This window comes from Alexandromys fortis, unplaced genomic scaffold (genome assembly GCF_014885135.2).
Source record: "Alexandromys fortis isolate MF-2015 unplaced genomic scaffold, M_Fortis_MF-2015_v1.1 scaffold_78, whole genome shotgun sequence".
NCBI classification, from domain to species: Eukaryota; Metazoa; Chordata; class Mammalia; order Rodentia; family Cricetidae; genus Alexandromys; species Alexandromys fortis.
The window spans coordinates 5,280,311-5,306,507 of record NW_026067977.1 but is presented as its reverse complement, the minus strand read 5'-3'; the positions used below and the strand labels follow the sequence as shown (position 1 = coordinate 5,306,507).

General features: G+C 37.1%; 1 protein-coding gene across 2 annotated transcripts in view; it reads left to right on the top strand.

The window, feature by feature from the left end:
- Magi3 (membrane associated guanylate kinase, WW and PDZ domain containing 3) overlaps positions 1 to 26,197 on the top strand; it is a 206,975-nt gene that overhangs the window by 93,442 nt on the left and 87,336 nt on the right. For both annotated transcript variants that reach the window (XM_050157476.1, XM_050157477.1), the window contains exon 2: positions 4,119 to 4,235. In XM_050157476.1, the coding sequence (XP_050013433.1) occupies positions 4,119 to 4,235 (117 nt within the window). The remainder of the gene's footprint in view (positions 1 to 4,118; positions 4,236 to 26,197) is intronic.

The window sequence follows — 26,197 nt, the reverse complement described above, 5'->3', positions numbered from 1 at the left end:
TGTTCTTGAGTTCTCAGTAGTCCTCATTGTCCACTATGTTCCCAGCTGAACTATTAAAAAGACTTAAATGGATTGATTTCTGGAGTTAAAGAGCCTCAGACATGACCTAAGAATTATTGTAATTTGTTTCCCACTCCCAAATCATAGAGGAGAAGTATTCATGTAAGAAGTTGAAGAGGGAGAAATGTTTCATAGACTGTGAAAACACAAGCCTATTGCCCTATTGTAGTCTAGACTGCATCAAAACCTAAAGTAAAACTTTAAAAAACAAATTCTAAGTATTTAGAAAAGAACAGCTTATCACTATGAATCTATATATATTTCTAAGAAACAAGAAATGCCACCAAAATGACTTCCATTTTGCATTTTCCCACAGTTTATAATTGCTTCTAGACTAAAAAATAGTAAAGACATGTTGTATTTTGACTTTAGCAAGAAGTTGACAAGGTCTCCTTACTGTCCTTGTTAAAAAGATGATGAAGTTTAGGTAGATTGATTTCCAGTTGTTTGCGTCCTGAACCCATGCCAACAGGTCTCAGGGTTTATCAGACAATAGCCAGTTGCTTTATCCACTGCTTTCTCAATGACAATTGGTGGTGAATACCAATTTGCATATTCAGTAAAGATAGATTTGTAATTGTGAATTCCCAAGGAGTTGTACATTGAAATTGGAGTTCCAGAATTTCTTTTTCATACACTTGAAATTTCAGTTACCTTCATCTACCCAAACTCTTTGTCTGATATGTATATTTTTAAATTTCATACACCAGTTTCATTATTCATAAAATCAAAGAATACAAGTCAAAGACTAACAATTATTTTTTTTTAAAAGATTTGTTTCTGTATACAGTGTTCTGCCTGCTTTTATGCCTGCTTGCCAGAAGAGGGCACCAGATCTCGTTATAGATGATTATGAGCCACCATGTGGTTGCTATGAATTGAATTCTGGAAATGCAGCCAGTGCTCTTAACCTCTGAGCCATCTCTCCAGCCCCAGTAATAATTCTTAAAGCATAGGCTGTTTAGATAAGAGTGTTCACATTTGAAGAATCTTTTGTTTATATTTGTTCAGTAACATTTGCTCTAGCCCCAAGTAGATGTTTTCCATGCCCTTAAAATGTTAAGGTTATGTGAACTAACCAGTTTTATTAAAGTTTCATTATATATAAATCACTGAGGGTTACAGTATTTGTCTTCTTTGAAAAAACAAAAACAAAAAAAAAAAAAAACAAAAACAATGATGGAGGTGCTGGAGAATTGATTTAATACTTAAAAGTACTTACTACTCTTTTTTGTACTCTGGTTTGTTTTCCAGAACCCACATGGTGGTTCATAAAGTTATTTTTGCAACTTAAAATCTAATCTATGTTTTAGCATTTTATATTTATCTCTAGGTTGTGCCATATCCTGAAAGTTTTGAGTGGAAGAAAAGTAAATTACGTTGTGAGTACGAGACATTTATCCCTAGTACTCATCTGTCATATGGTTGTATCAGGTATCTGCCTACCTTCCTGCTCCTATCAACGCCTGAGGCAGGTGGAAGAGCTGGCCCAGAGATTATAAGAGTTAGAGATGACTCTGTGTTCCCCTCATTAGCTGCGGCTTCTACACCTCACCTGGACAGCACCTTAGAGCTGGCCCTGTAGGTGTGGGTGTGGAAGAACCAGCCCTGAGGGGGTGAAGACCCACCCGCCTCTTGCTCATTCTCTGAATTAGTCAGGGCAATACTGGCCAGCTTGGCCCTAGTGGTGAAGACAGAGGAGAGCTGGTAGACTGGCCCAGAACCAGGGTTATGTTTTGGCCCACCCCATCTGTGGTCTGCTGGAGCCTGGGGTGGGGTGATAGTTGTGGTCTGGGAGTATGTCAGTCCTTCGAACCCAGGGCTGCAGGATCTTTGTGACGCAGGGCAACAACCAAGGCAACAAAAGGAAGCCCAGGAAGAATCCCAGTGAGGGCCCAGCATTGCTGGTGTAGCAGAGAGCAGTGGCCTTGATCCAATGATTCTTTGCAACGAATGCCTGTAAAAATATACAGATAAAAAGGGATTTACTGTGTGACTTCCTGCTTTACTGCATCACACTGCAGCTTCCACGACAAGATTTTCCCTTTCTTCCTTTTTTATTTTAAATTTTATTTTGTTTTATTTCTTGGGAGGGGAGGAATATGGGTGGGATCAGAAGATATGATGTGAACGACACAAAGGATAAATAAAAAGAAAATTTTAAAAAGAAAAGGATGAGTTATAAAGTGTTGGCTCGATTTTAATTATACCTATATTACATTTTATCAAGACTAAACCTTTTCCTGAAGATATGTTGGAGAGCCAAGTTTTGAATATTGGAACCTTTGTTATTCTTTAAATGAAAAAGAAATAGACACTTTCTCTGTTCATCCCCAAAATACCTATCCAAATATCTCAGATACTTTTAGCCATGTATTTGGAATCCACCAAATCTTTTGTTAAATATTTACAAATAACTTGAGATACCTGTTACCAATTTTTAAAAGAATTTAATGAACTCATTATCTGGTTGATTTTTGTAAAATGAATATTGTGTAGTATTGATTATGTGTTAGGTTTTAGCATCTACTCAGCAATGAATACCTGTTGGAGTATACATAAAATGTAAGACAATATGATTATATTTGAATTGGGCTGGCACCCTAAATACCTGGGATGAGCATCCTGTTAGATAGGGGTTGTTTTTCATTCATCACTGTAAATATCTTTAGGGTTATCTGTTTTAATCCCAGTGTTCCCCTTCCCCCTTCGGTGCCTGTTTTTGTTAGGACATTGAATGGAGTTGTTTTTGTTTGTGTTCATTACTAGGCCCTATGTTATCTCTAAACTTTAGAAAAATACTGATTCCTAGTTATATTACCATCTTTCCATGTAGGTGAAGCATATTTATATGTAGTAGAAAGGAACAAAAATGATTATAGAGATACAGTGTTATGGAATAGTAGATGAAAGGGTAAACTGATCTGTAGTAATCTTGTTATGAAACCTTGATGTAAGTGTGTTATTCTAAATAAAATACAGTGTAGTCAGGTAGTTATCTCTTATGCAGTGAGATAATGTTTTGTCTGAGCATCGATCTTTTCTAATTATCCACAGTCTTGTCTAATAAACAATGTTTGCACTGCCTTTTTATATAAACCAGTCTTTGTTACAAATTTATAGCTTTGAGATTTCTTCACCTTCTGTTTACTGTTCCCACATAAATAATAGAAAACATTTGACTGTCTTACTTATTCACTCTATTTAGAAATCAACAAGTAGACTGTCTGTTCTGCCTCGTGACAGGTGGAAGGTCCTGGTCTCAGGCCCAGATGTTTTTTCAAAGATCAGGAGTGCACAGTGAATCAGCTAGGGTTAGAGATTGCCACAGCTGGAACCTGTGGGACCGACTGCATCTTGAGCAGTAGGTCATGAGGATGGGGGCACTAACACTGACCTAATCTGTTTTCCGTCTCACTGTGGTGACTGTGTGAGGGGCAGGGAAGAAAGGAGACAAAACATGGGTGCTGGTCTGCTGGTAGAACTCCTGGTGGGATGGCGGTGGCAGAGTAGATTCCAATGGCACTGATGAAAATGGAGAGCAGCGGCATATGGTTTGGAAGTGCAGCCGACAAAATCTGCTAGATAGATCTAGAAGACAAAGGTGACTTCGAGTTAGGGTTTGTTCTTCCTGCTGGTGGTGCTGTTATTTTCTAAGAGAGAAAACTGGGGAGATAGTGGAAGAGTCTTGTGTTGTCTGTTTGAAAGTTGAGATGCTTGTGTCGTCTGCAGTGTATGTGACTGAGGTGCAAGTGGAGATAACGTAAGAATCTGAATTTGGAACTTGTAAAATATGGTGGTAGTTAAAGCCATGAGACTGAATGAAATTATTGTGAATGCTCATCACATTCTCTGCACTATATGTTCTCCCTTCACATAAAATTATGCCTGAATTATATTGCAGTCATTTATTTTAATTACAGTACCTATAGAATTCTTATCTTCTTGTAAATCAAATACTGATTTCCTTGTCCTGTTATTAGCTAAATGATTTAAAGTTATTTGATCATTATTTTATATACTTAAGTGAGTATCTAATAATTACTTTTTTTTTAAAGGCAAAGTCATAAATAAAGATTTGCGGCACTACCTGAGTCTTCAGTTTCAGAAAGGATCAATTGACCACAAACTTCAGCAAGTCATCAGAGATAATCTCTACTTAAGTACCATCCCATGTAAGTACATGATGACATAAGAGAAATGAGACTGAAATGTCTCACTTACTTAATTAAACAGCTAGAAATACTTTAGTGAAATAATTTAAAAAAAAAAAAAGGTTTGAGCAATGGGTAAAAGGACTTTCTGCCAAGGCTGGGTATGTTTACTCAAACCTAGCTGGTGGAAGAAGAGAGCCAGCTCCCACAAGTTGTCGTCTGACCTGCACACATGGTGCACACACACACATGCAAATATAAATAATGTATTTTGCATGAAATTGTGAAGACAGAGTGAAACAAAAGTTTGAAGGAGGAGAAAATTCTCCTAAAGACTGTATGTGGTCAGTTTCAGTAGAAAAATTGACGTTTCATGTTGTGACTTGTAACAAAGTGATGACCACAATTTTAAAATATGTACTTACCTGTTCTTTAAAAAAAAGTTTATATTTTTGCTGGGTGCTGGTGGTACACACTTTTAGGTGGATCTCTGTGAGTTCAAGGTCAACCTGGCCCACAGAGTGAGTTCCAGTACAGCCAAGGCTACACAGAGAAACCCCGTCTCAAAAAACTAAAAAAAGAAAAGTTTGAATTTTTATTTTTTGCATGAGTGTTTTGCCCTCTAAGTCCAGAAGAAGGTATCAGATAAATCTCTTGAGGATGTCATGTGTGTGTTGGGTTACTTAAACACATGGTCCTCCGGGAGGGCAGCTGATGCTCTGCTCAGTCTTTGCTACAGCTCCTATTTATCTGTTATTAACAGGATTTTATTCTTAAGAATTTTTTTAAAAAGATTTTTTTTAATTATGTATACAGTGTTCTGCCTGAATGTCTGCCTGCAGGCCAGAAGAGGGCACCAGATCTCATTACAGATGGTTGTGAGCCACCATGTGGTTGCTGGGATTTGAATTTAGGATTGAACTCTGGAAGAGCAGCCAGTGCCCTTAACTGCTGAGTCCCCTTACAAATAAATTTTGAAAGTCAGTGCCTTGTACATTACAAACAAGTATCTTATTAAACTGTTACTGGCTATATATAAAATCTACTATCCCCCAGTAGGAAAGAAGTATACATTGCCTTCCATGTGTAATTAATTTCAATTTTTACATAGCTATTAGTCCTAATACAGAATCTGGATATTGATGTACTGGTGCTTTTTGTTTTAAATATATAATGAGAAATCATATCTGCTATATTTTGGCTTTAGTAAGTTTGAGTCTGGGGAAGAATTTAAAAAAATAGTAAAAAAGTAAGAGGCATGTAAAAACATCCTTTTGTGTGTGTGTGTGTGGGGGGGGGGTGTCTTAGTTACATTTCTACTGCTGTGAAGAGACATCATTACCAGGGAAGCTTATGCAAGAAAACTTTTAACTGGGCGCTTGTTTACTGTTTCAGAGAGCTAGTCTATGATAGTACACAGAGAAAGCATGGCAGCTGGCACGCAGCATGGCACTGAGCAGTAGTGGAGAGGTTAGAGCTTATTCAAGAATGGGGGAGGGGAGAGGGAGCTTTCTGAATGGATGGGCTTTTGAAACTTCAAACTCCACCCCCTATACACACTTCCTTCCCCCAAAGTTCTACTAATTGGTGACCAAGCAACCAAATATATGAACTTTGGGTGTCATTCTCATTCAAACCACCACAGTTTCTTTTTTAATATGTTTGTAGATTGTTGTGGATACTAACTTTCACTCTGGAGGCTTGTTTGCCTTTTTTCTTTTGTTTACTATTAAAGACCGCCTTGATTTATTTGCTCTTCTTACTTTACTGAAAATATGTATGTAAGCACTTGCCCTAGAATAGGTACTCAGGCAGTAGCTGCCTCCTACCCCAGTCTAAGATCCCTTGCTTGTCTTCTCACTTCAATCTAGCCTACCTTTTGTGGGTGTTGTTTTAAGTCTCTTCTGTATTTGAAGTCCACACCTGGCTCTTGACTGTCTTCTTAAGTCTTCCTGACTGTAGATTTTAAGTTCAGAGTCCTTAACCTGATACAGATTGTTTTTAAGTAACTCCTTATCTATAACTTTGTTTTTATAAATCTTCTTTGTCAGGTTTTAGAATTACCACTCTATCTGTGTTTACATGATGTGTCTTTGTCAATCTTTTTATTCTTAAAGTTTCTGAATTTGTTTTGCAAATAGTTTTGAATTTACTCAATAGCCAGTTGAAACTACTGATATGGTTATTATCTTTAGCCTCACTGTCTTTTTATCATATGCCTTCTATAAAAGTCATTTTGCTCTCAAGTTTATTTGGTTTTTATGTTTTGAAAGATTTGTGTGTTTATCCCAGTTATCAGCTTCCCCCCCCCCCCTGTGGTAATCTTTTTCTTCTGCCTTTATTGTGTTGGGTTTTTTTTGTCCCTATTGTTAGTAGTCTACCTGTTTTCTCAATAAAAAGATATTCAGCAAGTCAGAAGATTTATTATTCTATTTTGCATATGTTTTCTTCATTCTTACTCCAATTTTCTCCCCTAAACCTCGAGCTCACCACATTGCCAAGATGATCTTGAACTTCTCCTCCTCCTGCCTCCATTTACTGAGTGTTGGGATAAAGGTGTGTATCACTACTCCTTGTGGTGATATCTTGTTTCTACTCTAACAAATTAAACTGTCCTGAAGATCAGAGGGTGGAGTTAGCTACTAGTTAACCATAGAGATCTGGAGGCCTGTACAGACAGACAAGAGGTGATATGGCTGGATTGAGAGAGGAATGTAAGGCAGGAGGAGACATGAGGTTGACCTTTTCCACTGAGGAGTTAGAAAGGCGAGAGTTGACTGTGACTTGATCCTTTCTCTCTCTGATCTTTCAACATTTGCCCCAGTATCTGGCTCTGTTTTTTTTTTTTTTTTTTTTTTAATTAACAAGACCAATTAGAATTCATGCAACATTTGGTACTAAACTAACCTATACGACTAACAATTGATGCCCAACTTTATGCTTTATGGCATGAATTCACAAAAAAGCCACTTGCCTGTGACTTTTTCAGCCACTGGCTCATGTGGGGGCTCCCACGGGAGTCACTGCCCCACTGGCTAGGTTTTCTTTTCCCCCTAAGCCTCTGAGCGATTTGGGGATTTTCCTGTTTTAGCTTCTCTACAACAATCTCCAGCTGCCACCCAGACTCCAGAAGCACTGGGCTCCACACACCACGGGACTCACCCACCCTAGACTTACTCTGCCTTCAGGCTGCTCCCACCACACATGCTTTTTCCGCACAGTCCTGTGTGTTTTTCAGATAGCCAGCTCCCTCTCCCCTGTGGGTTGTGGGCTTTCCCTAGACCCCCCTCTCCTTGGACTGCCACTCACAGCTCACAGTTACGTGATAGCAGCTGCAGCTGTCCTCAGCCAGGCTGTGCACCACCTGTGTTCTCACTCAGACATGCAGCCTCACATTTCACCGTAATTGTGGGCTGATTTGGTGAGACATTGGGAGTTCTTAAAGGGAGGAATTAGTTAAAAGAGAGAGAATTTTTTTTCCACATTAAAAAATGGGAAACACTATTTTGATAGAGATGGTCTCTGTATTATACAACAGATGGTATAAAATTGGAACAATTAAATGAAAGGATGAGCAATTTAACCAGGATTGGTATAATGTTAAGTATCATTTTGATAATCTTTATTGTTGGTTTGATATTTCTTGATTTATCTTTGAAAAAGTTGGTTGATATAAGTGCCAAGATACAAGCCTTAGAAAAACTTATTAAAACAGATTATAAAGATATTCAGAACCAGACAGAGAAATTTAATGGAGAACCAATTTCAGCCTTGCTTTATAAGTAGAGAGGACCAGCCTAAGGTTTTCAAACAACCAGATTTAGTTTACTCAGTCACCTTGGAGGAACAACTGCCAAATTATAGATATCCCCAAGGCTATGTAAGAATTAAATGGAATTCTGTGCCAATGTTATATTTAAGGAGATTCAAGGAAGTGATAGTCTCATAAGGCATGCATTCACTTTTTGTGAAACAAATGTTAAATTCATGGTCAGCTTGTAATAAATAGAATTATCTCTCAAGACTGATGAGACTTGGTTGTAGCAGTCTTTGGAGCCTGGTTCTTAGTTACAATGGAAAGAGGACCTGGTGGAAAGATGAGGCTAAGACCATTGAACAACAAAATAGGGCTAGAGGTTTGGAAATATCCCAGGACCACCTTTTTGGAGATGGAGGTTATGCTGATGTACAAAGACAATCTCTATATGATAACTGTAACCTGGATTTATGCCATACAGCATGGAATGCTTGGGACAGAATTGGAGAAGCAGGAAATAAAATTGAATCATTTACTAAAGTTATACAGGGCCCAAAGGAAACATCACGAATATCTTACAAAGATTGACATCAGCTGTAAATAGATTGACACCAAATTCAGAAGCTAGACAAATGATATTGAATCTCTGGCTTTTGAAAATGCTAATGTACATTAAAGGCAAGATCTGCTCCCTTGGAAGAATGGATCTGAGATACAATCAATATTGAATCTTATGGCCATGATGATACTTGGATAGGAGAGGTGTTTCCAGAGATTCAAAGAAAAATTGAAATGTCATGTGTTTCAGTTGCAGTAAATAAGGTCACCTAAAAATGGATTGTAAATAGGGCATTCCTAGAATCAATGTTTTACCTAAGCATAAGTCAAACAGAAGTCACCTCCATTCTGGATTATGCAGACGTTGTAGCAAAGGTAGGCATTGGACTAATAAATGTAGATCAACAAGGGACAGTCAAGGTAACCCTTTGCCATTGGGAAATGACTTAAGAGGCCTCTCGCGGCCCCTATGCCTAATTTGTTTCAGTCATTTCCTGTAATCATGGAGGAAATTCCTTCTCAGAACAATTAAAGAACCTAATGCCTATTATAAGAAACCATATTGCTCTGGATGATAGAAAGGCTATTGAAGAGAGAATGAAGAATTCAGGAGAAACCATAAAGCAAATATTTTGGCAAGCTTCTATAAATGAACAAAGATCAAAATTAAAAATATGAATAAATGACATTGTCATTGAAGGCCTTGTAGACACAGGTGTAGATGTCACAATAATTGCACCAGAATCTTGGCATCAAATTGTCTTCTTCAGGAGGTAAATGTTCAACTTTAGGGAATTAAACTTCATCTCAGGTAAAACAGAGCATGAGATGGGTCAGATGTATAGGGCCAGAAGGTAAGCCATAGATAGCTAACATAGCGATGAACTTATGGGGACATGGTTTGTTATAGCAATGGAATACTCAGATTAACATTCCTCCAATCTCAGGAACAAACCATAAATTAATGTATTTTCTTGGGACAAGTATTAGAAGGTATTATAAAGAACAGCCATCAACCATTCAGGTTGTACAAGAATAGGGCACAAGAGCCACTGATCTTCCAACAGCTCTACCTTTAAAATTGTTGACAGACAATCCTGTATAGGCTGCGCAGTGGCCTTTAACAACAGAGAAATTGCAGGCCTTAGAACAGCTGATACAGGAGCAGTTAAATGCTCAGCATACTGAAGAATCAATCAGCCCTTGGAATTCTGTATTTGTTGTTAAAAAGAAATCTGGAAAATGGAGACTGGTAAGAGATCTAAATCTGTTAATAAGGTGATTCAGCCAATTGACTCTCTTCAGTCTGAAATTCCTTTGCCTTCTCTATTGCCTAAAGGATAGTTATTGACTTAAAAGATTGTTTCTTTACTATACCTTTTCAAGAAAAAGAGAAAAATTTTTCTTCACAGCGCCTACTTACAGTAATTCTCAGCCTGCTAAGAGATATCAATGAAAGGTTCTTCTACAGGGAATGTTAAATAGATTCACCCTACCCTTGCAGATCTCCAGACTGCTGTGGTTATCTAGTGGGTAGCTCCACCCTCTCATCTTCAGGCAAGCCTTATTTGTGAGAGTACAAACGAGACATCACTACAACACCTTTTTTATTTTTCATGTAATGCTGGAAATTAAACTCAGAGCTTAATACTAGGTAAGCATTTTTACCAACTAAGCTACATCACCAGCCCATTTACCTGAAGCATGAATCTGATTAATCTTAATCAATAAAAAAAATTGGGAGTCAAATATTGGGGGGAAACCTGGAAGATCAGAGAACTGGGAGCAGCTGCCAGTTGCTTCCTACCTATTTCTTTCCTCCATCCAAATAGCTGAGATCCTGACTGTGCCCCACATTATAACTTCCTCTCTCTGCCTCCTGAGTGCCAAGATTAAAGGCATGAGCCTCCCAAGTGCTGGGATTAAAGACATACACCACTACTGCCCAGCTTCTATTGTTAACTAGTGGTTAGCTCCACTCTCCGATATCCAGGCAAGCTTTGTCAGAGCACAAAGTATCACACAACATTTATACTGCTTTTTGACATTTGAATTGTACTTATATCTAGTTAGAGGCTGCTTGTTTGTTCCCGGCTGCCTGGACCTGAAATAATCACATAGAAACTGTATTAATTAAAACACTGCTTGGCTAATCACTTAAGCGTACTGCTTGCTAGCTCTTACATCTTAAAATAGCCCATCTCTATTAATCTGCATAAATGGATGCTATAAAGTAGTCCCACACTAGCTCAGAATTAAGTATAATAAAGTGTTATTTAGGGGTACACTTACAGATCACAGTCCTCTGCACAAATGGGGAACAGGAACGGAATCCAGTGGCCAAGAGAAAGCACATGCAAGCTTTACTGCTGCATTTATAGTACAAGAGACCATGCCCAAGTGGACTGGTATCTTAAAGGCTATTGGCTAAATGAGTTCCCACACTTATATTTTTAAAGCAATTATACTCTTCCCTTTGTAGTCATCATTTATTCATATTTTTTGAGTAACTACACATTTAATCTCACCATTAATTCCCATGGTTTTTTTTCCCCAGTAATTGTGGTAGTTGAAAGCTAGTTTTATACTAGGTTTCCCAAGAAAAGTTCCTAGCAGTTTGTGACTTTTATACTTTAACTGATGTTCATTTGGATAGATATTAAATTTGGGATCTTATTTTTTTTTCTTGACTATGTTAAGTATAGCAAGCTGTTATCTAATTGTTTCCTGGTATAAAGCCTTGCTTTAAAAGGTTTGATATGTCATGTCTATTGAACATCTCAGAATAGCATTTTAGTTTATAACCTCACTTTATCGAAACAATTTCATAAATAAAAAAAATCACACAACCAAATTAAGTTAGCCACCCAAACACTTGCCCAGTCCCTAACTTGATATGTTTCAATAATTTATATACAATTAGGATTACCATCCTATAACCTTGGAGCTTCTACTTTCACTCTCAATTACAGCTTTATCCAGTGGCTCTCCACAAACAGGACAAAACACAACAGAATTGAAACCAGAAAAAGAATTGGCTTTACATCATCTGTCAGGACTCATGTGTCCTTTTGTTTACATTCTATCTTTCCTCACCATCTAATACTATCTTTTCTTATACTTTTTTAAATTAATTTATTTATTTATTAAAGATTTCTGTCTCTTCCCCACTGCCGCCTCCCATTCCCCCCCTCCCCCAATCAAGTCCCCCTCCCTCGTCTGCCCAAAGAGCAATCAGGGTTCCCTGCCCTGTGGGAAGTCCAAGGACCACCCACCTCCATCCAGGTCTAGTAAGGTGAGCATCCAAACTGTCTAGGCTCCCACAAAGCCAATACGTGCAGTAGGATCAAAAACCCATTGCCATTGTTCTTAAATTTCTTACACTTTCTAATAAAAAACATTATTATAAAAAACTTACAAATAAATAATTTACCAAAATTAGGCCCAAAGTCGGCACATCTCAGTGAACTTTTGTACAGTTTGAATTGTTATTTGGAATGGAAATTGTGTAGCTTCACATTGTATTTACATTCTCATTATCAAATATATTTTTATGTACTTATCTACCACCAAAACCACAAGAGAACATGAAGGGCTAAATATTATGGGATGAGGAAAGACTGAGTGCAGTTAAGAGATACCTGTTATAAAACTAATTATTTTTTCTAGTTTTAACTCTGACATGGATTTTTCCAGGATAACATTTTTAAATTTCATAGCTTTAGAGCTCCCCTTTCCCTTGTTCAGATACATTAAAGAAAAATAGAGATGTGCCTTCTAAGACTGTCTCCCTTACTATTCACTGCCCCTTTGTTGCCTTTTAGTTTACTTTATTATCTCAGGTTTGCATTTCTCCTCAGTGTGATATTTTGTCCTAGAAAGAAGATATGATCTAAATAGTTTTGGTTCATAGAGTCTAAGTAGTTGTAGTCTTTCAGAGCTTATTAGGACTTCTTCGCTTACTCACAAATTGAAATGTCTAAAAATTCCTCTCTGAACCTGGAAACAATGATACATTAGTAGCATTTTGCAAGCTGAATGGTCACATCTGATATCCAAGTACCATTCTAATTAAAAGAATCAAGATATACACAGATAAAATTCTGAAAACAGGTTAGAGACAATGAAAGTATGAGTCTAAAATATCTTTGTATCAGAAAGGACAAGAAACATTATGCAGACATAACAGAATTACACAGAAGCCACAAAGAAGAGCGGCTTACTGACTAAAATCTGAGCTCATTAGAAGAGAGAGGTGTGGGAGGATGCATGGCTTGGGAGCAGGCAGACACTCCTGTGGGAGATGCTGAACTATAGCTCAACAGGATCATGGGTCCTAAGTGATGAAGAGATTGTGCGGTAAGGAGTCCTGTGATATAATCTCCTCAGCTTTCTGTCTAAAATCATCTTCTGCACCATAGCATCAAAGAGAACAGGGCAAAAATGGCATGCATTGAGCATAGAGAATAGACATCTAGATTTAGGAAATCTAAAGTTTCTGGCGAACTCTTGGGAAACTATAGGGAAACTATAGGTGCTTACTCAGGGCTTGGAGACATTTGAATTTTAACCAGCCCTAGCAGAGAGACCCCACTTGAACAAAGTTAAATTAAATAAGTCTCCAAAGGACCAAGTGAATATGCATATAACGTATCTGCCAAAAAGAGAAGGAGATTTTTTATGTGACAACCAAATAGAGACACCAAATATTAAAATATTCATGTTTAACATCTAATAGAAATCACTAGACATAAAAACAATAGGAAAATATCATTTAGATGACTTTTCAAAATAAAGGTGGTGAGATGATAGAAAAAATATAGAAATGTTACATGTTACAATATTACCACACAAGGAATTTTAGAGCTTTTAAAATACGTTCATAAATTAAGTCATTGAATAAACGCAGTGAAGAGAAAATGTAACAGCAAATGAAGTAAAACTTAAAATGAAACTCATTGAACAGATGTGAAAGCAGATTCCAGAATGCAGAAGTAAAGTTCAATGAGTGTGAACACAGCAATATAAACTAATCAAGTTGGAACAAAGAGAAGAAAGAAGCTGAATGTGGGAAACTGAAAGGAGTCAGGGGTTCTGCATCATTGGCTAACTGCCAGTCAGTTTACCTTTGTTACAAACAGTGAAGTTGGACAAGATATAAGTAACATATGGTGGACATTGAAATGTATGTTCTATTGATATTTAGATATAGAACCATAAACAAGCTACAGTGGGGAAAAAAGGAAAAACACTTAAAAAATTTGCTGAATTTTTGCTAAATCTGTGAAAAACTAAACTTGTAAATTTAAAAGTTCACAGACTCCAAGCAGAACAAATTTCATAAATATCATACCAAGGCATATCATATTCTTGTTGCTCAAAACCAGAAACCAAGAGAAAATGTATGGCAGATAGAGAGAAAGAAGATACTTTTCATGGAAGGGACCAAAGGATTGCTATAGATTTATTAGCTGGAATAGCACAAATCAAAGTCTAATAACTGAAATCTTTAATACACTAAAAAGAAATATCTTTTAAAAATTGATTGTTTTTCAAAGAAAAAGGTGGAAGAATTTTTCAGCAACAGAATTAGTATAAGAAATCGTAAAGGAAATTCTGCAAGTGGAAGTGAAATAATAGTCTTCATAGTTTAAGATTTCCTATCCTCTTTTAGTAATTTTTAAATTAAAAATTTAATAAAAATCAATTTAAGTAGAAACCAAGAATCGTACTCCATTATCGTGACTAGTTGCTATTTATTAGAACAAGCTGTCCAACACACTAAGTGTACATTCTTTTTTAGTGGACATGGAATTCTGAAAATATGGTGTTCTGAACTACAGAAAGAAACTCAATGACCATAAGAATGTTTACATCATATAAAATGTGTTACTTGATTATGATGGAAATTAAATTAGAAATTATTAACAGCTTGGAATCTAGAAAATCTCCAGATATTTGGAAATTAAGTAATATCAATAATGAGTATATTAAAAAATCACCAGAGAAATTTAAAAAATCATATATGGCAACATAGCAGAAACTTACCTACATTGAATCAAAATTTTAGGGTAGCTGGAGCACTGTTTAGAAGGAAATGTAATACTAAATATTTCTATTAGTAAATTGCAAAGCTGTCAAATGTCACAGACGTTTGTCTTAAGAATGGGAAGAAAAAGAGCAGGGTAAAGCAAAACTAGCTAGGAAGGAAAAAATTAGTGAAAAAAAAAAAAAACTCAACATGGATTTTTTTTTTTTGTATCTACTCCAGAGTGAGAAATTGGCATAAGGATGGAGTGATGGTGTCAGTAAGAACCCTCTGTTTTTTAGGTGAACATTGAAGCACTGAAGGACATTTTGAGCAATTTCTGATGTGTCATGTTTGTGTCCCCCGTCCCATTCCCCCACCCCCACCCCGATTCTCCGTTTAACAGCCCTGGGTGTCCTGGAACTCACTTTGTTGATCAGGCTGGCCTGGAATGCACAGAAATACCCGCTGCCCTTGCCTCTGTCCCCCTCCTCCATTGCTGCTCTTAAAGATATGCACCACTATGCCCAGCTTCATTCTGAGCAATTTTATACTGAAACAAACCCTGCAACTTGTAGCACGAGTCTTAATAATAAAAGCCCAGAGTCAGATATAGGGGAAAATGCAAAGAGATCAGAGGCGAAGGATCTAAACCACAGCCTTGCCTCTCCAGAGACTGAGTTCCTGTTTTCTCCCAAAACAATTCTATACAATATTTTCTGAAAATAGAAGAGGGGGCCTTAAAAGGTGTTTAGTGGCTAAGAGCACTTGCTGTCCTTTCAGAGGTCCAGGTTTGAGTCTCAGTACCCACCCAACATCTCACAACTGTCCAGAACTCCAGTTTCTTGTAATCCAGTGGTTCTTTTGACCCATGTGGGAAGTAGGCATAGATGTGGTGCTTAGACATACAGTAGATAAAGAAAGCACTCATAAGATAAATTAATTAATAAAACAATGAAAATAAGAGGGAACGTTTCCCAACTCGTTGTGTTCTTATTTGAACATTATTACAGCTGAAAAAAACAGACAATTATTTAAAGAAAACAATAGTAGACTTCAATTTTTCATGGACTTTGATCTAAAACGTACTAAAATTTCAGAAAATGAATATATAACAATATGCAAAAGGATAATGTGTGTAACGATTAAGGCTTGTTCCAGAAATGCCTTTAATCCCAGCTCTCAGGAGGCAGAGGTAAGTGAATCTCTGTGAGTTCGAGGCCAGCCTGGTCTACAAGTGCTAGTTCCAGGACAGGCTCCAAAGCTACAGAGAAACCTGTCTCAGAAAAAAAAAAAAATTATGACTGAATAGAGGAGAAAAAATGGTATCTTAATATAAACTTCTTATACTAAAATTTAATTTCATTAATGTTAGACTTTCTCAGCAAACCAGTTTATTGCTCATTGACTTTTTGTGCCAAATCTATTCTATCTCGCCTGTCTGTGGTACTGAAAAAGTGCTCTCACCTCCAGTGCGGTGCTCAGCTTTGTCACTGGAGGGCACAGGAAGGATTCTGGAAGGATGGAGGTTTCCTTGGTTTTAGCCTGGTTTTTGTCCTTTTGTCCTCTTGTCTTGCAGACAAGTTCAGCAGTACCCTAGCAGTCGACTACTCAGTGGAGTTTCAGTGATGCCAGTGAGGGGCTTCTTAGCTCAAACAGCAGCGTCTCATAGTAGCTCCCTGCATTCTACCTGTGTAAACTGAATGCTGTGATTTCTGTCCGCCTCCTCCCTCCTAGATAGATACAGTAGCACCTACAAGAGGTTTCTGAGAAGTCCAGCCAGTGCTCTAGTTGGTTTTCTATTAACTTTAAAACAAGCTTTACCCACCACCACCATTGCCTGGGCATCTTTGGGGAATCACATTAGTACCCCAGACATTTAGTTCTCTGCCTGCCAGCCTTAACCTACGGAACCAACACTGCCTCCAAGCAATCCAGCAAGATTCTTTGCTCAGTGGACTGTTACTGTGACCACACCTGCTTGAATGAGATCTGAAATAGAGATTTTAGGAGTGTTCCTGTAATTGCAAGCTGCTCACCAATGGGAATTCTTCCTCAGGCGTAGGATAGAATTCTTCAGAGTTTTCTTTTAGCTCTACTTTTTTAATTCTTTTTAAAACTCAGTTAATTCTTTGTATATACTGTTAATATTTTTTTAAACCTCCCCCCTTTTAAATTACATGTGATCTCTTTTCTGGATCCTGACTGACAAAGAATTGATACAGATATGATCCCAGAAGACAGATGCTCCAGGAAGGAATTTTGAGATGGGTTTTGGTTGTATTAAGTTCTTTGCAGTAGAGAAGTAGGAGACATGCAGCTCATGACAAACCAAGGCATTGCAGTTAGCCCTGGTATGGCCCGTGGCCGACTATGACAAGGTGCCAGATGAATCCGGTACCTTAGGAGCCAAATGGTGTAGCAGTGATAGCAGCTACAGTAGCTACACTGTGATATGAACTAGAGTGTTGCTTGGGGAATCCTGTGCTACAGAGAGAAAGTTGTATGCTTTGGTCTAATATTTTATTATTATGAACTAAAAATCTTTTAATAACTTTTAAATAATCACTACCCAATATCTATATTTAATAGAGACAATCTGTTTTAAAATGGAAAGTTAGTACAATATAAGTGCCAAGTAAATAATTTAAAGCCACATGTGATAGCTCATACCTGTAATCTCAGCATTGGGAGGTTAAAGCAAGAGGATGACAAGTTCAAGAAAATGTTTTGCAGAATTTGTGAAGATAATGACATAAACTATGAACTTTTCACGCTCAAAATGATAGTATAAGACATACTAAGAATTCATTATATTACTTGATGGTTGTTTTAGTTAGGGGTTTCTAGATGCTGCTGGAATTCCTTCAGCCAGTAGCCTTTTATGTTACCCACCCACTCGGCGTGGCCTACACTATATATGCCGATGTAAGGTGCATATCTGGCCTCTCTTCCGGCTGCAGGATTCAGTTGCTGTTCCCCGTTCTAGCAGAGGCCTGTAATTTGTGAGTCTACCCCTAAATAAATAACCTCTATTATACTAAATTCTGAGCTAGTGTGGGATTTCTTTTAAGCATACATCTTCATTCTGTTACTGAGATCAAACACCAAAACCATAAAGCAAGTTGGGGAGTAAAGGGTTTATATGGTTTAAACTTCCACATTGCTGTTCATCACCCAACAAAGTCAAGACAGGAACTCAAACAGGGCAGGAACCTGGAGACAGGAGCTGATGAAGAGGCCATGGAGTAGCCCTGCGTACTGGCTTGCTCAGCCTGCTTTCTTATAGAGCCCAGGACCACCACCCCAGGGATGGCACCACCTACTATGGGCTAAGCCCTTCCCTGTCATTCATTAATTGAGAAAATGCCTTACAGCTGGATCTCATGGGGCCATGTCCTCAACTGAGGCTCCTTCCTCTCTACGACTCTAGCTTGAGTACACACAAAGCTAATTAGTACAGAGATCTTTGATCTTAAGTGACACATATTCCAGATACGGAAAAATTAATCTTATAATGATATTCTCAGTTAGTTAAAATAATGTCCAAAAAAAGTCTTCCCATTGAACATTAGATTAGATTACAGATCGTATCATATAATTTTTTAATGATGAAAATATTTTGTTTCTTTTGAGTTTGGTTTTACCTTGAAGTTTCTAGTGTTTTTTAACTTCAAATTATTAGTTTTTGATATCATACTTGGCTTTCCACAATATTTACTGCTTCTCTTTGTATTTCTTCTGCTACAGTATCAATGAGGAATTTAACTGAGAAAGCAAATACTCATAGTGGAAAGTGCCAGGAGATATTGTGGGGTGGTATCGAAATAAATAATCTTCAGCTCTCCTTGCAAGGTTAATAGCACTAAATGGAGTCCTGTGTTGAAAGTGCCAATTTTAAGGACTTAGTTTTCAAAGCCTGTTATTTCTTGAAATGGTCTCCATAGGATTTGTAGGAAGTATAGTTATGCATATGATCATTTTGATGTTGCTTTTGTAAGAAAGACCTACTATTAGCAGTCAGGGCCTCACAAATACATTTGTAGGAAAAGCTGCCAGTAAAATGGCAGCTTGTTAAAAAAAAAAAAAGATTATAAATGCTGCTCTCCCACGTGCTTCTATGCTATGGCCTGGAAATGCTAGCCTGAACAGTTGATACTGGCTTTCAGTATTGTCTATGCCTACTTTCAGTTGACAGTGTTTTTTAACCAATAAGCTCTACATCAAATTGTTAGGATTTGATTCTCACAGAATTGCAGTGTAATTTATCTCATTTTCCTTATCCACTGATTTTATTTTCTAGGATTTAGGAAGTTTCACTAGTAAACTCCAAGATAGAATTAGATATAAACACTAATATAAATCAATTTTGGTTCTCATATGCTTGTGAGAATACAGAATGGTTCATCTTCTTAGGCAAATAATTTGATATTTTTGTATAAGATTAAATATATATATTTACCACATTTCCAGCGCTTCCCCTCTTAGGCATTAACCCAATATAATTTAAATATATCTACTTAAGGACTTGTAAGTTCTTAGTTCCTTTAGTTATATAGTAGCCAAAATTGTGAGATAGTCTCAGTGCCCATCAGTGGTAAACAGACCATGCGATATTGGTATCTTTACAGAGGTGTTCTACTCATAAAGTAAAAGGGAGAGAAAAGGTTTCTCTGTAGCTCTGATTGTCCTAGAAGTTTCTTATGTTGACCAGACTGGAGTCAAGCTCACAGAGACGTACATGCCTATATCCCAAGTGCTGGGATTAAAGGCATGTACAACCATACTCAACCTAAAACAGAACTTTAACAACCCAATAAACTAAATGAACCTAATATTGCTGTACAGAGTGCTCTACACAGCAGTAGCAGCATACACATGCTCAGACGTTCTCAGGCCATGCACACTATCTGTAACAAATTTAAACAAATATATGAGACATCTCTTCTGATGACCATAGTGAAACGAAACTAATAACAGAAGAAAAGCAGAAAAGTCTACAAATATGTGGAAATTACAGCAGTGAACCTTTAAATAACAAGTAGCTAAAATTAGAACTTATAGTGGAATTGAGAACATATCTGTACCAATAAAAATGAAGGTACAGCATACCAAAGCGTATGTGATGTAATGAAAGGTAAGCAGAACAGTCACTAGGAAACTCTGAACTTCATACTTGAAGGGACTAAAGGGGGAGAAGCTAGACCCAAAGTCAGCAGAAGGGAGGATAGTCATGATGAGAGCAGATATAATTAAATAAAATAGAAAAATAATAGAGGAAATAAGTAAAACAGAAATTTTGAAAATACTAACAATTTACAGAGCAAGCTTAATGTCTGAAATGAGAAAGTAGAGACGTGGCTGCTGATGTGAGAGTTACGACCGTGCTGGGACTAACTAACTATGCGCTAGGCAATTGGCTAGAAACAAAACCCTACCAGGACTGAGTCATCAACAAGTGAAAAATATATGAGGAAACCTTGAGCTGTTGGGGAAGCTGAAGCTGTAGTCAAAAGCCTTTCAACAAAGAAACCTAAATCCTTTATAGATTTTGACCCCACATCTTTAAAGTATTAGTGAACTTAATTCTGTTAAAATGATAATATGTAATGAATAGGTGGGATTTATGTCTGCAGTGTAAATATAGTTTAACCTCTGAATCAACAGCATCTCATTTAATACAGAAAAAGTGCTTCACAAAAATTAATTTCCTATTAGGATTAAAAAATACCATATTTACCAGAGTAGGAATATAAGGAAAGGAATCTACCTCAATGTAATGCATTGTCTGGAAAGCCCACAATTAATATCATACTAGAGTAATAATGTAGCTTTTTCCTCTCTCTTTCTCTCAAGACGGGATTTTTCTGTGTAACAGCCCTGGCTGGCCTCCAACTCACAGAGATCCACCTGCCTCTGCCTCCCCAGCCAGATTAAAGGCATGCGCCACCAGTGCCCAGTTAGTTTTTTCTATAATATGAGGCAACTTGCCAGGGATGTTTACTTGCTGCTATACCATTCAACTTAGTACTTAGAATTCTTGCCAGAGTAATCAAACAAAAGACGTAGAAGTCATTTTGCTTGGAAAAGAATGAAAAGCAACTCTTTTTCATAAATGACATGTCGTACATAAGAAGAAATTGAACATGGGTGAATCTTCACCTTCATGCCAAACTAAGCAAGCCAGATGGAAACTATTACTATAGTCAAGTTAACATATTCCATGTACAGGAGGTTCTACTAAAAACAAGACTGTACTGTCAGAAGGTCAGTAGCTACCATAGAAAAGAGACTGCAAAAGGACCTAGTAAAACCTGGGGCTGATGGTTTCTAAAACACAATCATTATATTACACTATTGGAATTAATGCATTTTATTGTAGGTAATTAATATCTCAACAAAGTGACTAAACCTATTATTGTATTATTTTACGCCATCAGTAATTTGAAACTAAAAGTTTGCAAACTATTTGATTGGGCATATAGTTCACTGGTAAAGTGCCTGTATGAATGCTTGTGTATGGCCAACACCTGCTTCAAAAGTAGCATGGTGGCATATGACTTTAATCCTAGAACTTTAAATAAAGGATGAAATATTAGGATCATCTTAAGTTTGAGAACAGCCAGGGTTATCCAGTGAAATCTTATCTCAAAAGAAAAAGAATAAAATACCTAGAAATTAACCTAAGGAAGAGTAAGATTTCTCTAAAGGGTAAGAATAAGAAGACCGAAATAAATTGATGGAATTTCCCTTTAAAATTTCTTAAATTGCATTTATTCATTTACTTGTGAGTGAGAGTGGATAGGTCAGAGGACAGCATGATACCAGGTAGGTCATGAGATCAAACTCAGGTTGAAGGCACTTTTTCCTGCTGAGCCATCTTGTCAGTCCAGTAGAAATTTCTGGTTCTTGAATTTTGAGCGGTGTCTTCCTTTTGGGTGTCTGACTCTAGAATTTATATGGAAAGGCTATGACTAGAAAATAACAGATACATTTGGTATGCTGTATATCAGTTTATCATGAAAATAGAATAATTATGGCATTGTACTAATAGAATATAACAGAAAGCCTGGTGGCAATTACCCATCTTTATGAAAGTGCTGTGATTGATCAGAAGGGGGATAATTGACTTTTTAAAATAAATCCTGTTGGGTATCATTGTCATAAATAGGAAACCAGACTGCTCCTTCCTTTCACACTCTCTTCCTCTCCACTCTATAAATTTGTTTCCCTTCACCAAGGACCTAGATGAGTCTACCTTTGCTGCAGTGCTTTCTAAAAGCATATAGTCTATGCGTTCATATGGGCAGGATTTTTTTTTACTAGGTATAATGCATTAGGTATAAAGGAAGAGATTGTCAAGTTAAAATTCAGAACTTGTGTACTTGTGTCTATTATCAAAGGATTTTTTTTCCCCCTGAGACAGGATTTCTCTGTGTTACAGTCCTAGCTGTCCTGGAACTAGCTCTTGTAGACCAGGCTAGCCTCAAACTCACAGAGATCTGCCTGCCTCTGTTTCCCGAGTGCTGGGATTAAAGGTGTGCACCACCACTGGGGCGGCAGGACTGTTTCTTTAAAGATGAAAGAAAATCAGTAGAAGCCATAGATGGCTTATCTACTCAGAGTCCATGCTGTACAACCATGAGGACTGGAGTTTGGATCCCAGCACCCATGTAATAAGCCAAGCATGTTGGGAATATCTAACTCCAGAAAAGATGGCAGTGAGAAGGATGATTACCAAGCTTTGTTGACTTCCAGCCAGTTGAGGAAACTCAAGCAAAGTTCAGGGAGAGACCCTGTTTCTAAAGAACAGGCAGAGAATGATAAAGGATGCTTTATGTTCTCATTTGGCCTTTGCATCTATAAACAGGCATTGTACTTGCACATTCATGTCCATACATGTTCACCATACATGTGCATCACACATATGAGTGCCCCTCAAAGTTAAAAAAATTAACATATTGGTTTATTTTTTAAAAGAAACTTTAAGAGGAGATACTGCCTGTTTTGTTTCTCTAATGCAAATTATCTCAGAGATGAGCAGTAAGAAGGCAAATGATAGCAACAGGTTGTATTAGTTCTTATGCTATTTTTTCCAGCATACTTAATAGCTTACCATCAGATAGCAGCAAGTAATTACAATAAATGAACACAGCAGAATGCTGTACCTGAGGGGATATAGTACAAACCAGGGCACCCATTTACTTCAGTGTAGCCTCTGTCCTCTGTTGATCATAATAGTTAGTCATATATATATATATATCACAATTTATTCCATCATTGTGAAAAGAAAATATCTTTCTTATTCTAGTACTTTTTATTTGTAATTTAACATTTCTTTTTAATTGTAGTAATACTTTTAATTAGAACTATTTTGCATTTTGTAAAAGTTTTTGAAAGGTTATCTCTGCCTCTGTTTTCTCTGTACTGTCTTTGGTCACATGTGCAGAAGAAAGTGCTTTCAGCAAATTGTATTTCGTAGAAATGTATCTATGAATGTATTTTATGGGTATGTAATATATATTTAGAAAAGGGATTAAAACAGTTACTTTATGTTCTACAATATTTACAACTGTGGCACATCTTACAGTAGAATTTTTAAGTCATTCTTAGAGATGAAATGGTGATGTATTATACAGACTCCTGGTTGATTACATTTGATGATTTATTATACTATCAAGAACATAAAGAACTATAAATTAATTTTTAAAAGAGAAGAATGAAGACATGAAGAGATACTTTATAATAGTAAGTCCATATGGCTAGTTGTTTAGTTCTTTTTCTATTGCTGTAACAAGTTACTGAAACTGGGTTGTTTATAAAGAAAAAAAATTTGGGTGGGTGGCTTTTTTTGATTTTTGATTCATTAATCTGAAAGTTCAAGAGCGTGATGCTAGCATTTGCTTGGCTCTAGTAAGAACTTTGTAGCAGAAGGGAAAGTGGATATGTGAACAAAAGGCATACATGTTCCAGAAAGTGTGAGAGAGAATAGTTGGACTTCATTTTTTTATGTTAACCAACTTTAAGAGTAGCTAATCTATTCTTTGTTTTCTGAAATAGAGTCTCACTGTGTAGCTGGGTTGGCCTTGGACTCACAATCCTGTTCTGTCTACGTCCTCTGTCTCCAGATTATAGACAGAAAACACCACGCCTGGCACATGACAACTAATTCAATTCTACAGGAATTATATTAGTCCCTTCATGAGTTTGGAGCCCATTATTAAATTCCCTAGATTTCTGTTTGTTATTATTATTATTATAGTTGTTATTGTTATTATTATCGTTATTATTGTATGCTAAGTATGTGTGTGGATGTCACAGAACAACTTTTGGGAGGTGGTTCTCTCCTACCACCTTGGAATTTGGGGATCAAACTTAAGTCTGCAGGCTCAAGTGGCTAATGCTTTTTACCTACTGAGCCATCTCACTTGACCTAAATTACTTCCCCCCTGCCTCAAAAGCTTTATACAACATGTTTTGATCGTATTTACCCCTCCCTCACCTCTTAACCAGATTTACTTTTATCCCCTTTCTCTGTTCACCCAATTTTGTGTCCTTTTCCACTTCCCATCAAGACCCAATATATGCTGCCCCTAAATTCTTGAACGTGTGGTTTTCTGTTGGAGCACTGTTAGCTTGGCAGGGTTACAATTCTAAGAGAAATCTGTCTCTCCCTCTCTCACAAGCTAACAGTTAACAATAGCTTCCCAGTTAGAGATGGACTTTCATGCCCAGCTCCCATTTTCATGTTGGAATTTAGTCTAGCCTGGGCTTGCCCAAATTTTGTGTGTACTGTTGTAACCATTATGAGTTTGTATGTGTAGTTGCCCTATTATTCCCAGAAGACACTGTTTCTTTGCACTCATTTATTACCCCTGGCTTTTACACTGTTTTCTGCCCCTCTTTGGCAATGACCCCTGAGCCTTGGTAATACAAGTATGAGGTATGGTTTATATGTTCCAGTTAGGGCTAAGCATTCTGCAGTTACTCATTTTCTGTCCCTTGACTTGTTATGCACCTCTGTGTTTATCACCATCTTCTACAAATAGAAGTTTCTCAGATGAGGGTCGAGAGATGCACTGATGTAAGGGTATAAAGATTCGGTTCAGTACTTTCTCCATTCAGTGAAATAGGAGTTGTAGTTTCTCCCCTAGAGCCTGGGACCTGTCTAGCCACAGGTTTGGCCTGATAATGGTGCCAGATATGGGTTTCCTTTTGTGGAGCAAGACTCAAATATCAAATATTGTCCGTGCCACTATTGTACCAGTGAGCATGTCTTGCCAAGCCAGTCATTATTGTATCTCTCAGGAGTCATAGCTGAGTGTGATTGGTGTTTAATTACGCCACCTCCTCTCAACACTGTTACACTGGGGCCTCAACTTGAGTTGAGATGGAGATAAACCATTTGCAAATTGCAGTAGCTAATCAGCACATAATGAATGTTCAATCTCCTAATGCATTTATTTGTTAAATATGTAGTGAGGTGCTTTGAAATACTCAGTTAACTGGCAAGGTTTTAAAACCCGATTAACAAGTGTCTTGTTTGAACACACAGAAGAATTGATAATGGATCATTCCTATCAAATGAAAACAGGCAAAACACACTGTTTCTTAGAAATACATTATTTAGTTGGCATTTCCAGAAAACAGGAAGTCAACCTCAAAAGTATCTAGACGATGGTTATTTTGGGTATGGAAGGGATAAAAGGCTTTTTGAAGCACACAAAGTACCTTTTATAGTTTTAGAAATGGTTTTTGTTTGGTTATGTCTGCTTATTGAGACATCGTCTCACAGTGTCATCCTGACTGGCATTTGACTTGCTGTTTAGATCTGACCTCGATCTCACAGACATCTGCCTGCCTCTGCTGCCCAAATGCTGAGTTCTAAGTTATGTGCCAGCACAGCAAGCTAGAGATATTTTCATTTTCACTTGAATTGATCTGCATTCATTTAAATTGCTAAGAGCATATTTTGTATACTTCTCTGAGTACCTCAGACTAAAACAGAAAATGAGAGTGATCCATTGTATCACATGTCCTTAGGTACTATGATGAGTGGGAAGTGATCATTGATTTAAAGTAGACGTTAGCTTTGGTCATAGGGAGTTGTCTTATTGAGGGATGGTGCCAAAGATACGCTTGTTGTGTGCTGAAGAGAAAATGATGGGAGGAGGTAGGAACTGAGTAAATGGACCTCTTTTCTTTGTCGAAAGGAGAAATGTACTAAGTAACTTGTACACATAAAATATGTAGAGAGTATCAGGAAACTAAAGATAGTTATTGATATATTAAAAGACAAAAGAGTAGGAGAAAAAATAGATTTTGATGGGAAAAAGTTTAGAGTTTATAGTTAGTAGTTTGAGATGAGAATTAGCACTAAAGTCATGCCTATTAGTAGAAAGTACCATGAGCACCATCTTGTCCAACACCACTTAGAAATATAATGAATCCCAGAGAGGTTAAATACTTGTTCTAAATCATACCAATAATAACCATAATAATAATCTAAAACAAAATTCTTCTTGCCCCTTGGGTTGGTGTTGTTTTTATGGTATTATTTGCAATATGGTTTGCTTATGAATTGGATTTTATATAGTCATTATATTTTGTAGTAAAATTCATTTGCATATCCTGTTAACC